Source organism: Dufourea novaeangliae, unplaced genomic scaffold (assembly GCF_001272555.1).
Source record: "Dufourea novaeangliae isolate 0120121106 unplaced genomic scaffold, ASM127255v1 scaffold57, whole genome shotgun sequence".
NCBI classification, from domain to species: Eukaryota; Metazoa; Arthropoda; class Insecta; order Hymenoptera; family Halictidae; genus Dufourea; species Dufourea novaeangliae.
The window spans coordinates 1,977,336-1,994,138 of NW_015373937.1; the positions used below are offsets into that span (position 1 = coordinate 1,977,336).

Below are 16,803 nucleotides of genomic sequence, written 5' to 3' on the forward strand. Positions count from 1 at the left end.
CTGTGTCGGTCGTCGATGACCGATAATAGACTTTCCCTTCAGGCCGTGTTGGTCACTGATGACTGACATAATCGCAGATCATGAATCAGTATGTAAAAAATCGTACCTTGTTTTTCAACCATTAAAATGGTAGTCATATTTCTCTAACACTTTCCCTCCTAAAATTGTTCATTTTCTTCGTAACATTTCTTCTAAAATTTTCTAACATTCGTAAGCAACTATCGCACGATTACTCGATGAAAGATCATCAAAATCAGCTCGAAACATAGCGTAGTTAATCTATTAGGAAGCGAAACAAAAAATATTCGTTGTCACCTGATCAGTGTCGCGAATGAATGCGATCGGTTCACACTCGGGAGACGGTCAATTGATTAATCAAACCTCCGCCGGTAGCTCTCATGTTAATTAATGATAACAAGTTCCCGTCGATGCAGCTGATAACCGTAACACAAAGTTCGAACCAGTTCTCGATACCGTGAGGTTACTCTGTTTTGTAATCTCGGTTCGCCGTCAACGGTAGAGTATGGAGGGGGGGGGGCGGTCAGGGGGAATTTGCATTGTTAATTGGAAACTGGAGCTTCGTTGAAATTGAAAATGGTTGTCAAGCGGAAATTCGATAATAAGGGAACGGTAACGATTTCTTTGTACAATTAGATAGGGACTCGCATTGAAAACGGGCGCACTCATTAAAACCGACTCGTTCGCGATCATAATAACGCATCACGTTACTATTACGTTCCACTCTTCTCGCGTGGCTGTTTTGAATGGTCGCCACAACACCGTGAAGGGTGTGCTACGGATTCGTACGGAAATATACAAAAACGTTGGGAAATAATACATTTCGTTCTGAGAACATATACAAATGATTTCCAGTCAGTTTTACCACCTTCCTCTTATCAAATCTTTGTAGAATAATGTTTTTATCTTTCCTGAATTATAATAATATAGTTAGCGTAGATGTTTATAATGTTTATGTACTTCATTCATGGCGGATATCTCGCTTCAAAGGTAAATGAATGTTTTTTTTTTTAAAAAAAAACGGACATCACTTATACGCCATACTTCTTTATACTCTAACGAAGGAACTCTACGCGTGGTAATCGGAGTGGCCACGTTCCAGCTTCCGCGAAATCATCCTACCGCTCGAGGGATCTTTCCATCTGGTTGGTTCAAGATGAAGAAAAAAACATTCGATCTATTACAACGGGACACGGCGTTAGCTATGGATTCCCGTGGATCCGTGACTCATCGACGAATGAAAGCAATACCCATCGAAATCGATTACTCGACCTGTCGTTCGCGTTCGGCGTCTCGCGACAGTGATAGACTATCGCGAAACGGACCGAAAGACGGAGACATTCACTCCCCCGTCAGCTGGCCGACTGGGGCCGATCGACGACGTGACTGTCGTCCCTGCCATCGTGATTCGCAATTATCGAATCCAATTTGTCCGTCAGAAAGGCGACTGGAAAGAAGGGACAGGGGGAGGGGGCAGAGGGCCATCGTGAGAAAACGTAGAAAAAGGGTGGGTAACGACCGATCGAAGATAGAGAAAATGACGAGGGGGACGACGTGGAAATGGATCGAGAACGGGGCTCAGCCACCCCGGAATTAACTCTCGCGCAACCTTGCACGATAATTACTTTGCGTTCGATCGACGTCGCGATTTTGAGAGCTCGACACCCGACGAACGAACCTGAAGGGACAACTGATCGGACAGGAGCTTGCCCACTGGATCGAACGATCCTCTGTTCCGATCGCTGGGGGAATTAGACGCACGTCTGCGAGACTTGAAGCGTTAAATTCAATGAAATGTGACGTGTCTTTAGAATTTTATCCTGTAAAAATGGACTTTCGATATTAATTTGCAATTATTGATATAATTATACGGGAGAACCATTCTCGTGTAGAAGTATTCCTTTAAAAAATTATGTCAATAATTCTCATGCCTGAATGCATGATAATTTAAAAATGGACGAGTCGATGCACAAGACACAGCTTCGAGAGGTGGATCACGCTCTCGACGTTTCGCTATTTCATATCAATATTTTCACGGTTACGGTCGTGGAACAGAGGTGATTCTAGAGGAATCTCAAATCGAACATCGATTTACCGAGAGCAATTTGTCCGCGGTTGAAAATCGTGAACGGGGGTGTCTGTCTTCGGCCCACCGCGAAATCCCTTTCCATCCCCGTGAACCCCGCCACTTACGTCGATCTACCCGCCGTCGATTCGACGCTATGGAAACACTTAATAATCGGCTGACGAGAGGCTAGATTCTGGGGAGTGGTTAAAGGCGACGACGACAGGGGAGGGGGCTGAATTATCTAATCGTGGATGTGCAAGTTCCGCGTTGATAGAGGGGCGGGGTCTCGTTGTTACAAAGTTACGTGACCAAGTATCCCCCTTTTGAATATTTAGGATCACGCGTCCATTTAGAACTTGGGGAAAGGGAAACGTTACGGACTGAAATCAGAGCGTATTCGAAACGTCCACACGTTATTGTAAAGGTTCAGATAAAAATTCCCTGTTATCTTTGGAATATTTTGAACGATAGGTTTTTGTGGTTAAATTGAAGAAGTCGTTGATAAATGGATTTAACAGAATTGTTGCCAAAACAGAAAAAAAGGGAAAGTCAGTTTTAAGTAGATTTAATCGAATTTTATAGAATTTTAATAGTATTTCTAAGCAGTTGGAGTAGAACCGAAGAGAGAACGGGCGGTAAAAAAGATTTCGAAAAGGATTATTATGATTGTAACAAAAATGTTGAATGTAATAGGAAGATTACGGTAGAAGGTGATTTTCAGCGCAGAAATGGCCGGTTTCAAACAGTTTTTTGCTGTAAGCCGAGTCGAATTATTTTTCCAACGAGATAGAATATCTAGTGTCTGACAAAGCATGCCCTTTTCTACTTGCTCGTAGTAAGAAGCGCTCCCTCTCATTGGGAGTCCACTTTCCTTTAAAGAAAAGAAGAGGGTCTGCGTTAAACAACACTTTGAATTTTAACATTTTTCTGTTGGATGCCCCTCTAGTAAAACAATAAAACAGGGTGATAATACCTTGAGATCTCGTAAAGGTTTGTTCCTTTTTCTTTTCGAAAGTACATTTCCATAAATCACGATACGAAGATACAGTGGAAAATATTAACATTTTTTATTCATCGAACGACCTGTATTGTACATTATGCCCGACCAAGCAATTCTCCATCACTTAATTATTCCAAAGTATTTCCGTTGAAAAATCTAGGGTTTTCCGACTACAGAAACAGAATTTCTCTGAAAAACTCAATCAAGCAAATTCTCTTGACTATGATGATGTAATAATACAAATTTTAATTCCTTCCGTTCCAAATTTCTCGATAACGATTCTAATGGATGCAATATTTAACTAGAAATGAACTTCCGATAATATTCCACGACGTCACATTACGAATACGATTTGTAGAAGTGAGTCAGAATATTTCATAGCCGACGAAGTTCGTCCTTTTCTACTTATTCACAGAAATATCTCGTTCCCATCGATGAAAAAACCAAAGTGAACTACCATCATCGAACGGTTCGAAACGTGCTATCGAAATTTTAAACTCCTAGTGACCGCGCTGACCAAGCACGACCACCCAGGACTACATTACAGGCCGATCTATGGATATAGTGGGTGGGGGGGCGGTAAACCGCGGATGTCCGGCGCGGATCAACCGTGGTTAAAACTGTCTGCGTAAAAGGATCCATTTAAATCCACCAAGTGAACACGCGAGCTGGAAATTTCTCGCCGGGCGGTGACAGTCGACAGCAGGGTAACACCCCCTATCTCCGCTACCCTCGTTAACGGACAATCTAAAGCTCCCGTTGGTGAATTTTTTCAATTAATATCGCCGACGGATTAAACCGGGAATCACAACGTTCGGGATCGTCGCGGTTCCGTGATCCCATGCGTCGGGAGAAATTCCCTCGAACCGTGGAACGAAAAAAATGGGGGGAAAAAGCAAACAAATGAATAAACAAGAGTTTCGAGACATATGTACGATCAGGTTTAAAATTTTAACGATTGGAAGGTGGTATTTTTGAGAGGATACGATTACTCATTATTTTCAGTTACTCTAACCTTTTAACATTCAGAGAATCATATTTCCAGTGGTTTCGTCGTGAAAAGACAGATGAGGTGCACATATATGGAAATCATTTTCAAGTTAATTATTCAGAAGAAATAATTATTTTCTCGGAAGAGATGTTTGGGCGTTAAGGGGTCAAAAGTAAATTAAAAAAATGTTGTGTTCGAAGTCCCCACATGTAACGCTGACTTTTTAACGAGGTTTAGGTTAGTTGAAATTCTGAAGCTAATACCGAGGAGCCTTCGAACACTCATCTAGGATTTAATATATTTTGGCTCCGTATGAGCTGTATCGGTAGCTAACAAAGGGCGATGGAAAAAAAAGCGACGTCAGCAGGTTCATTTCGCGAGATCTTCGTGTTGTCTGGAACCGCAATTGCCGGCTCGCGCAATAGCAATTTCCACTGCGTGCCCGGACGGTCGGAATTGCTCGTCGACTCATTACGTGCACGTGATCACGGGGTGTCTTTATCGTGCCCTATCACCCCGCGGGGATGCAAAACAATCTCGTGACATTTCGAGTTGAACCTGAATTAGCACGGTCCTCGGAAAGCCGATCGAAATTCGAAGAAGCCCCGTCGTCTATGTCGCGGATCCGCACGGGACTCTGCCTAGCCGGAAATAATTCGTACCAGGTCGATTCGACGACGAACAACTTAGGCAACAAATAAATCGCTCGTAAAATCGTAGTAGTAGTGAGCTAGATTTCCATTGTTCGAACGGCGAATGGAATTACTGGCGAATAAATAAATAGTCTGAAACTTTATTGAAAAGTCTCTCCTATTCCATTTTCTATGTTAAGAGACGCTACAAATGTATAAACATCCACAACCTACCTACAAAAAAATGTAATCAGTGACCAACAAGAATATGCCCAGAACGAATCTAAACGATCATCCACTAAAAAAATCTAAAAATCTAAAAAATGTGCTTACATACACGTACATACATATAGAGGTAACAGTGTCTACAAAAAATCGCCAATACAGCAACCGGAAAGACCCTGTGTATGGATTCCAGCGTTTCGCAAGTACCTTTATCTGCTCCGTTCACATTCGTTCATCATCCTTCATTGGACATTCATCGTTATCGTCCACGCTCGAGCAAGCATTACTCAACCGCAGCAACAGATGCAATCGCCCACGGTAATATTCTCCGAAGTTGCATTCCGTCCAAATTGTCCCTTATCCCGAATATTCGCCGTGCTGATTACACACGACCGTCTGTCGCGATACGACCAAACACACACAAATGTAGATCCCCTGCGAAACGTGACGTGTCTCCTAACAGATGATCGAGCCAGTCAAATGTAACTGTAGCAAAAAGAAAGGGAGAGAAAGAGACCAGGGGTGTGAAGGATCGTTTAACAGTCCACGAGATAAAAACTGATGGCGCGTCAGGGCTATTATTGTGCGGCGTGCGTAGACACACATCATTATGGAAGTGATAGAGGGTGCAACCAGGCGATTCTAGCCCAGTGGTGGGCGGTATGAGAACTGAGCAACGTGACCTCTGTCCGGTCATATATTCGTGCGTATCGTACACCTCGAGTTAGGGAATTACGAGAAAGATTGATCGTACCTATTTGCCGAAACCAAATTACACTTCTGCTACCGTTCTCTCTATCTCTCTGCCTGGATCCCTCTCTCTCTCTATCTTAGACGCCATTTTCGTTCGCGGGCCAGGCAACCGCCCTCGACTTATTTACGAGCTAGGCGATAAATAATTAGCCCCCTTTAATAACGGGCACCGCTGAAGTATCGATGTATCGTGGTCGAAACGATAGATTATTATTATTTATTTGCCGAGGAGAATAAAAAGGGATAAACACGGATGACGTATGGGATACCGGGATGTAGTAATGGACGGATAGGAAAGCGGAAAATTGTTTTGCTATGATGTAGAGATACGTCGGTAAATGAAAGAACTTACGCTGAACGGGACCAGGGAGTTCTTCACGCATGGGATCATCCATTGCTGGAACAACGACATCACCACTTGGCAGCCGACCACCACCTCCAGGATGCGTTTAATTAGGAATCTACGGAAAAGAAAATATTTGTGACGGCCAGATACTGATATTGAGCTGAAGGGAACGATGAATTGATCGATCAGTTTTACGAAAAAAAAAATTATTTCGAATATTTGTGAATATAAGCTGGTGACTTAAAGGGATGTTGAAAGTGGACTGATTCCTTTTCCTAAATACATGTATGTAAGACTTTAGCGATTCGTATTTTCGACCGCGTCTTCATGAATGAAAATTATAAGCAGAGGTTGCTTGGCTGCATGTTGAATCAAGCTATCCACTCTGCTGTTTCTAAAGCACTACTTGCTTCAACAATGGGGTTTACTGAAAGTTATTTGGAAATATACCGAGAGCAACAATGTCTACGCAATGTACCCACAGAAAGAAATGACTTCTTTTATTATGAGTCTTAAGAACTCTATTTTTGTAGGGAAGTATTTTTGAAAATTCTTATTTCTAAGGAGGTATTTTCAAGAATTAATTTTTTATAGGGATAGTACGTTCAAGGACTCTTGTGAAAATCCAGGCTTCTATTTATAATAACAAGGTGAATATATTTATATACTCAGGTAAACTGGAGGTACGACAAACAAACAATTCTTTCTCGACAAACGGAACGCTATAGCGTTAAAATTTTCAAAATAAATGTCTCTCAATAATATTCTTCATATATCCTACAACTTTCTAAATGACAGCCCCAATATTTTACCACTGAAGCTCCAGAACTCGTGTCTTATATAAATGCATCACGCTCGGATAAGTTATTATTTATTCATTTATTATACGTGTGTAAGGGATAAATAGAAGTTCGTAAACATGCTTTTGGAGAAAGAGTGGCCACGCGGATATGATGTTTCTTTTCCAGGGCAATTTGTTCCCCGGATTTTCGAAGGCAACAACCGCTCCGCGCCGGTGGCAAGAAATGTCGGCCATCCAGACACGATGCACTTTCCGACAAACCCTGCATGCATCGCGGAAATACGTCCGCGCAGACGGAAGAAAGTGTTCCATGAAAATCTCTGGGATTCCGGATACAATCGGAAGTACGAGCCGGAAGCACGGAAAGGAATACATCACACCCACCCCCCACCACCTTCTTGCCCCTTCCACCAGAGTCCATCCAAACGTACCCTCCTCTATTTTCCCAACAATAGCCCACTTAAATCTAATTTTGCGAACACTCCCGGCTCGCCAACTTTGCCTTCTTCCCTACGTTTCCCTACCGATGGGGAACCACGACACGCGTGCGACCGAAACTGAGCGAAAAAGAAGAGAAAAAAAACTCCTTTCCGGGAAGTGCTTGAACGCGTACGTTCTCCTATAATATCCTAGTAATTTTTAAATTCACACCTAGATCAGTGTGTAATGTGTAGTCTGCGGATTTTATGCTTGTTCATTCGATTTTGTTTTACCCTTAACTCTTTAAAAGAAATCCAAATATATCTACCACAAAATTTATAGTTTTCAACGATCTTTCATGTTGTATAGACACTTTTTTAATTCTCGACGTTCCGACAAATACCACAATATACAGCTACTATTTAAAATAAGATAAAATATTTCGTTAATTCTCACTCGGATCTAATTTATATTTCCTGAATGAAAATCACGAATCATCCACTTCTGCGCCTAGCAATATTGTCTTAGAATGTGAAAATTAAATTACCTCTTTCTAAAATAAAAAGAAAATCATGTGAACTTAAACTACATACATTGGCTGATCTCGAGAGATTATTACTGTTACAACGAATTAAATCACTTTCTCGACTCAACAAAAGTTCGCGGGTCTTATTGCTGTTTACCTTTTCCGAATCCTTTGTGTCCGCGGGAAATTCAGTTCGTAGCAGAGGGTGGGCGCCAATATGAAGTAGTAAAGATCACGGAGATTCAAGTTGTCCGGATATTTCACCAAGGCCGTGGGAGCACCGTCCACGTCGTGCTTCGAGTCGTCGACCTCCGACCTGTTTTGTTTCACGCCGAAAGCTGCGAACAACCGGGAATCGTATCCGCATTAGAGTGCAGGGGGTTGGGGGTGGGGGGAGGAAACAAATTACAGCGATGAATCACACGCGCCTGGCAAGCAACAGAAATTTCACGGGACGCTCGTCGTCTCCGCCGTTGGACGGAGGTGAAGTAAGGGAATGAAGGGGAAGAACAAAAATCGAAAAGTGAAAGCTGAGACGGAGTTTGATGAAAAGGTACCAGAGAAGTTACTTCGCCATGCCCAAGGAGCCGTTCCTTTAACGTCCACGGGGACGTGAAACGCTACAGTTTCATCTCTCTGGGAAGAAGAAAAAAAAGAACCGAAGAAGTATTTAAACTTCGATCCCTCGCGCGATATAACTTCTGATTGCTCCGTGGTGATAACAATTATTACCTACTTCACCCGTCCCTGTTCGTTCAAACGCTTCACCTAGTTCTTTTTTTTTCTTGGTGACACTATGAGCTTTTGCAGGTATATGCTCTTCGCGAGTGAATAAACGGACGTCTGTGTGAATCTACGTTTTTCTATTATGTTCTGGTGATTATGAAAATGGTGTAAGTTATATGTTTTTCGTTTCGAAAATGCAATCGAATTCTTGAAAATTATCGAGTGTCTAGACTTAAAATTTTACACGCATCATTAGTAACAGGTACACTATCATCTTACAAAATCCCGTTAAAATCGAAGTCGGACAGTTTTTTTTTTTTTTTTTTGAGCTTAGATTGAACTCTGAAAGAAGAGTTGTAAAGCTTTACATAAGACTTACAACTAATTACACAAAAGAGTTACAAGTATTAATAACTAAATCATTATTCATGGCTTAAACACTACTTATGGAACGTCAAACTCTTATGTTACATTTTTTAAAGAAATCATAAACTAAACAACATGCCTCGATGTTCGGTTTGTAGAGCAAAGATCTCACATTAAGCGGTGGAAATAAGCAAAGTTTACTTAGCTATTCCATCAGTTCGATTCTTTGAGAGTCGGACAGTTGAAACCCTTATACGTGCCAATAATCATGATCGCGATTCCCTATATCCTCGTATTAAAAATTCCTGCTCGTCTCCGTATCCCTCCCACCACCGCACGGAAACGTAGCGTGGAATCATCGCGATCTCGCGGTTTCCTCGCGGCAACCAACCGCGATAATCATCTCGCGCATTAGCACAGGAACAGGAAATTCCGTGCCCCCTTCTAAGTATTGAGTACCGATCTACCGGAAAAAAAAAAGTACAAGAAAAACGGTCTGGGGATAAATGCAGCAACGGAACGACGCTGGTAGAAGGGTTGGACGTGAAGCTGGAGGTGGGGACGGGTGAATAGAGGCGCGAGCTGACAAACGAAAAAGAGGCAGCAGGAAATTGGACGAATTCTTCGGCACTTATTACGAGGGTCGAGAGCCATGGAACGTCGCCAGGCGTCGCTCGAACGTCCGTCGTCGAGACGACGACAGGGGGAGACTCGCGAACGAGGACGTCGATTTCAGCCGGTCGCGAATGAGTATTCGACGGGCTTCGAGCGTCGCGATGACTCAGGCGGAATCTGTCTGATCGACGCGGCGAGCTGGTTGTTCTCGCTGTGCCACAGCCCGGGTAACAGCCGGCGCGCAACTGAGCTTATTTGAATTCCAGATTGGATTATCCGTCGGATTTGGATAAATGAGGGGATTCTATCAGTTATCTGCTCGCGCCGGATCAGACGCACGGACGAGGGAATCGGTAACATTTCGAGCCGGAATAACCGATAGGCGACCGCGCACTGCTCGCGAAAATTTCGAAGCCCCCCCTCCCCCATTGGAATGCTCGTTTCGTGGGGAAGCGTTTCTATGGAGTGTTGTGGATCCATTCTGAATAGATCCACGAAACTCTATATTCTTCGATTCGGCTTATGGCAGGCTGATGATATAATTCGGAAACAAACCATCTGCCACACGGAACCGGCAATGACTCGCTGATTTCCAAAGTGACTTGCGGTTAAGCAAGTAAATTTCAAATATGAAAATAATCCTTTCGGAATTATTTTATTCGTGTAATAGACCCGCCGACTGGCGTGAAGTTCGCCGGACAAAGGGGGCTCGAAACGGAATACTGCTGCGAGCGAGAGAGTTTTGTAGAGTTTCGAACCTAGAGAACTGCTTCACTGGAATTTCTAATCTAACCCTTATGTACAGACATAAAAATATGGACACGTCGATACACGTGTTACTTCTAGGAATAATAATAACTATAATACATTCAATTATGTCAAACGAATTGGTAAATAAATAAAGACTTGATATAAAAGACTAGGTAGCAGAGAAATGATTGAAATTTCTAATTTCAGGGTAGCTTCAAAAACATACGTTAACTTGAAGGGGGTTCCGCTCACGGAACCGGGTAATTTCCATTTTTTTTTCAATCTTCGCCTATGGTGTCTGGGGGATCGACATAATTTCGCCCTTTGTGCCCGTGAGCAACGTGGATCGTTCATATATGTATATTGTAACGAGTCGCCCGGTAGGAAAAGACGATACCAGGTTGGAAAATGGGACGAAGAACAGTGGAGGGCAAAGGTGAAAAGGGGGAGGATCAGCACGAACGAGAGAAATCTCACAAATTAAGCCTGAGCTGTACAAGAGACGAGGCTTTCCCCGGACGCGATAGGATTGGGGCTGCAATCTTCGACAAGGCAATCCGGCGGACCCGTAAATTTCCCAGAACAGCGGGACGCGAACCGAGCCTAACAGAGACCCAACGGACTGTCTCCGATACCAGTCGGCCACAATTCCCCGACGACATGGAGATCTAATTCTAGCAATTTATTTGCTCGATAAACTGAAGGTGTTTTCATCGGGAAAACCTTCCTCCTCGGCCCCCGCCGCTCGTGATTCATTAGCTGGTGGGGGACGGACGGGAACGTTTCCAATCCTGGTCGCGTCGTTTGCAGCACACTTTCCTGTCTCTCCGTGTCTCTGAGCGCGCGGGATTGTGCTGTCGATGGTTTTAAACAATTACCGGAAACCAGAGGGATTCACTGGGAACTCCTGTCTTCTTACGGGCCTGAACACGCCCGTTCAAGGAATTGGATTTCTCGTTCTTGGCCTACTTAACTAATTACTTGATACTAGAGAGACTGAATCCTTTTCTGTGGATATTACTCCTCTTAATTCGTCGATAGTATGTTCTATCGTACCAGCATTCATGATTGCTGACAATGGTGCAGTCGACTATATATGAAGACTAAAGCATTTGTTTGTCTTGTGTATTAGAAGAAAATTGTATTCGAACAGATGTATTCCATGAAATAATAGAACGTGGAAAACGAAAACTTATTTGGGGACTGTGTGTGTAGTGTAGTAATGGAGTAATGTTTATTACATGATTGCTGACAATGGTGCAGTCGACTGTACATCTAAACTAAAGCATTTGTTTGTCTTGTGTATTAGAAGAAAATTGTATTCGAACAGATGTATTCCATGAAATAATAGAACGTGGAAAACGAAAACCGATTTGGGGTGTGTGTGTGTAGTGTAGTAATGGAGTAATGTTTATTACATGATTGCTGACAATGGTGCAGTGGACTGTGTATGAAGACTAAAGCATTTGTTTGTCTTGTGTATTAGAAGAAAATTGTTAAAAAATGAATAATATACTTTGTCTTAATGAGCACAATAACTGACTAATTAGGTACTTGCAACTACTTTCTTCACCATAGGCCTGAAACGACGTAAAAATGAACCGTGCATCATGACTATAAATAAATAAGTACGAATATGAATTTTTTAACAGAATCACGCCCTAGATACCGTCAAGATTGAAGAGTAAAACGTCGAAATTACTTGTTCCGCGAAAGGCAGCCTACCTCCTTGATCCCGGTCGCATCCATCTCGAAACTACCCTCCTACCTAAAGGGTGTGCGAACCTGTCGGGTTTCTGGTCTTTGCAGAGGCTGCGGAGCCGGTGATACCGGCACGTAAGAAGATTTCAGACACGCGTAGGTGCTCCCGTGAACTTTGCGTATGAAAGGTTGGACGTCAACGGAGTAATAAATTAGAGGGAAATTCGTCCGACAGTGGTATTAGACTCTCTATCTCTCTCTCTCTCCCTGGGCATGATATATGACACCACATTTAACATCGTACTAATATTTGAAACCGTAAATGATGGAGATTTTGAGCAATGTCAGCGAAACTTGCGAGGGAAAACCGAGGAAACCATGCGCGACCGCTGCGGAAGAAATTCGCAGAACGTACAGTGATTACGGTAAGAGGATATGTTGAACAAATATCTGTAAGATCCACGGAATAACTTGAATATTCCTGTTCTTGAAGATTTGCTTGAATGAAATTAGGAATTCTGATTGGGTGAATGAAATTGTCAGAGATTTTGAAACTCGATGCGGATTATGTTTCACACAATTTTTTACATTCCTTGCAAGCGTTGAGAACGTGTTAACGACGTGAAAAACATCCGAAAATTAGAGTACAAATTTTCCCTTAAAATCTACAGGGTTCATGAATTATTTACCACGGTCCGCTAATAATTTCCAGAACACCGAACATACTGATCTATCAGTGGATACCGCCAAGACGTTCGTCAGAATCTGAACGACTCGAATGGCGGCGTGGCACGCGAAACCATAACCGGCCACTGCACGTTTGCCGAATAATAGTCGCCCCGAATAATAGTATCTACGTGTCCACGTATCTTATAAGAGTAGGAACTCTAATTCCATATAGGCCCAGGATTCATTAGTTGCATCTACCAATCTCAAGAGTAAAATTCGTAGAAGTCTACTTTCAAGTGGAAACAGGCTTAAGAGAATTCATCTTTACATATATATAAACACATCTTACATATATATAAAACATATCATAACTGAAGAAAAATAAGTATAAAACTCACAGGAGTATAATTCCGAATGAATGTAATAAATTCTTGTTATCTAGACAGGTAGCATAATTTTCAATAGTTGACCATGATACTGAATCTTGGAATGATAATAACGAAGTATTGAAACTGTTAATTAAAAATTGAAATTCATGAATACTACTCCAATTCGTTTCATTTAATATCTAACGAAACGTTTAATTATACCGCCTCGAGTGCTAAATTGCTAATTATCCCTCGGTGACTGATGTCAGTGTTCGATCTATTGTCTTTCAAGACAGAGAGGAAGAGGATCACCAGTATTCACGGGTTGGAAACCGAGCCCTCGTTTCGGTCAATGAGAACCAGGAGCCACAAACGTTTCAATGACTACATTATCCCGCCTCGCGATACTTACCGTTCGACCATCCCTCAACATCTGTTCCACGGACTTCCGGGAAAGGTATCAGCTCCACGGATGCACCATTCGCATGCATACCCCATTATGTCTTCCTCCCCGCATTATCTTGGCATTGATTAACGAGGCCCCGACCGTGAACAAGAACTCAGGAAACGAGGGAGGCCACCTGATACGATGAAATGGACTTGAACCGAATTTGCAAACAGCCACGGTGGCTGCTGCTCTCCCTCTCTCCCTCTATATATACGCTGTCGTAGAGCGTTTAGGATTCTGCGGACGTATCTCGTACCGAGGAATTAAAGAAGAATCGGAAGAATATTCGAGACACGAAGACGCGATGCCTGCTTGGAAAAATTTTTAATACGATGAACGATTCGAGATACCACTAATACGCGGAAAATTTCAATTGGCAAAACAGGAGTGGACTTTTAATCTGCTTGATATCCCTTATATTATTAAAAAAATTACCACGGATCTGGTTGAGAGAGAGGAAAAGAAAGAAATTTCAACGAGAAAATGAGAGATTAATTATACACGTTTGTCTGTAATTATTCCAATGTTAGAAATAAATACGTGTCAAGGAAAAGAATAAATTTATCTCACGGAATACTAATAGAAGATATTATACGTCTATAAATTGTGAATTCAGTTAATAAATTCGCAACAATACCTACAACCCTCGCGGTTAACTTATGACACGATCTGTTTGATTTTTCCTCAAGTGTTATCTACAGCGACTCCAAGGAACCATAGGAGTTGTAACAGATTTTCCACTGCACCGGAGAAGGCCATAACGCGCCAAAATGATACATACGGTCCTCGTAATTCTCATTCCTCGAGAGTTCTCCAGAAAGAACACAGGTGGAAGGAATAGAACGAGAGAGAGAGAAAGAGAAAGGGGACGGGAGGTTTGAAAGGAGAAAAGGATTACTATTCAATGCGGTGAGTTTATCGGAGGAAAGGTCGCTCGTATAATTTGACTTCACCAGGACTGAATAATCGATGTACTAGCGGGTCGGCACCCAATACCCGGAAACAGAGGCGACGCTGATCGGGAGTTTAAATTGGGTGGAAATTATTCGCCTCTTCCATTGTGGCGATGTATTTATGGAGAAGGGGAGTAACAGAAATTTGTGCAGACGCATCGTGGTCAGTTACAATCCAATGTGTGTTTTTAGAATCGAAATAACATGTCAAAACAGTGGAACGACTCTAAAACTCGGTCTTAAAAGAATGTTTTGAAGGAATCACAAATACAGTATTTAAATAGAATTTGGGACCTTTTTGAAATTGAAATGACTACAAGTTGTAAATGTTCTGAAAGACCGAGAAATGTTGGGAATCTGGAAAGCTTTGAAAGTCTACGAATTTTTGTTTGAGTGCCTTGGAATTCTTGGAATCCCTGTGAATCCTGAGTACATAGGAGGCTTAAGTTTTGCTTCTGTTTTGGTCTTGAGTTCGCTGGTATTCAAGACTTTGAAGATTTTCACAAGGCTAATCATTTCACACAATTTCGATAATTGTATGATGTCAGAGTATCCTTTTGAGACCTCTTCAGTCTCGAGGTTTTAAGATCTCAATCCTACCGCCTCCTCTCAAACCCAAAACAACTGTATTTCAGCCTAGAAAGATATGTGTGCAGCGGAACAGGGTATACCGGACGTCAGAGTCCGCAACGTGTGACGAATATTTACGGTGTGTTGTCTCGCTCGGCTGAATAAATTTATTAAGCGCCTCCGTGTCCCGATAAATCGAGCCCGCCTTCGAGGTATCGGCGGCGAGCTTGTTCTGCTACGGTTACTCGCCCTTCGGATTAATTGGCGACGTGTAATTCATGGTAAACATTTTATGCAGGATTCTCGACGTTCCAATAAATTCCAGAAGTCAGATATGATAAAACGATATGATAATTACTGATAATAACGTAACTGATAAATCACTGGGAAGTTGTGATAAAAGAATTAAACACGAGGATGTATACAGAAACTTGAACAAACGAAACAAATGTTCACAAACTGTACTTTCCAATCTTTCTCTGTCTTATGAGAATTTTGCTGACTCTTCTGAATAATAAAAAAATTCGAAAAGATAGCTCTTGAACGTAAAGGGAGTATCATTAATGTTACCTACATAGAAAGTATTTAAAAAAAGCAAACCCTAACATTAATACAAAGTGCGTTTGATTTCTCTTCTCAAACATGAAAATATACGACGTTATTAATATTAATACATCAAGTTTTTTATATCCTCTGTATAGTTGCAATACGTGTATTAATATTCATAACCTTTCGTGTGGTTTTTACCGTGGTCAATATAAATCACAGAAATCAACGGACGGATATAGATGTATGTATCACATCCCTGGTACGGTCGCTACCATAAATCATTATTAACGAGAGAAAACAAGATTCGACTGTCTCTTCTTTACAGAAGATCAGTAATTCAGAGGATCACAACATTCTTCCCTGACGCGTGTCTATCGATGGTCTATGTTATCTCTGAAAAAGTCTCTTAATACCCTTTTTTCATTACTCCGCCCTGCCCATCATTTAATCCACCATTTCACACGCAACTGAAACCGACTGTTCTTTTATTGACGGGGAACGCAGGAATTTCCCTGCAGAAAATAAAAATGAATAAAAACCGTCCCCGTGTCGCAGAAACGCCGTTCGGACATTAACGTGCAGGGCAGAAGGGAACGTTTTCCATTGGCTCGCGTAAAATTAGGGAACACTGCGTTAAAGCACGAAACGGTGTAAAGGGAATGCGTAATGCGTGTACGCTGAAAGTACTCGCGAACACCGTTACATATGTACGTTTTGGAAAATAACGTTTCCAGCGCATTCGGCCGCCGGTAAATTGACGTAGCCGATCGGAACGTAGCGTGACCAGCCGTAAAACCAGACGCATTATCACGCGACTACAAACTGATGTATTTGGTGGACAAGATACAGTAAAATCTAACAGACTGGTAAAATCATACCATTGACAACGAATCGATGGCTGTTGATACTTATTAACATCGATAGACTTAAGTGAATATCACAATGAAATCACATTCGACAGAGACAGAGGCTAAGGTCAGTACAGTAAATCCACGACGAATGTTCGACGGCTTCTCGGCACTGACAAGGAGAGGTCCCCAGGTGTAACGCTCACTTTTTAATTTACACTCGGAATTCTAAAGCCAATGATATTTGTCTCAGCCGCGTATGGCTATTAGTTTACGAAATATGTAATGTTCAGTGTCGAGGAGCCTTCGAACACTCATCGAGGATTTAATGTAATTACTATTGACTGCTGTTGTGAAATTGTTAGGTGGACGCTAAAGTACTGTCCGGACAAAAATATTTACATGCATTTTTTTACTTGAAGTAGTCGGCTTAATTTTCTATTAATGGTAAAATTCCAC

General features: G+C 42.0%; 1 protein-coding gene across 1 annotated transcript in view; it reads right to left on the reverse strand.

Annotated features, from left to right (window-relative positions):
* LOC107185389 (diacylglycerol O-acyltransferase 1) overlaps nt 1-16,803 on the reverse strand; it is a 113,709-nt gene that overhangs the window by 21,678 nt on the left and 75,228 nt on the right. The window contains exons 7-8 of the mRNA XM_015573055.1: nt 7,939-8,119; nt 6,040-6,148 (exon numbers count right to left, since the gene is read on the reverse strand). Of these exons, the coding sequence (XP_015428541.1) occupies nt 6,040-6,148; nt 7,939-8,119 (290 nt within the window). The remainder of the gene's footprint in view (nt 1-6,039; nt 6,149-7,938; nt 8,120-16,803) is intronic.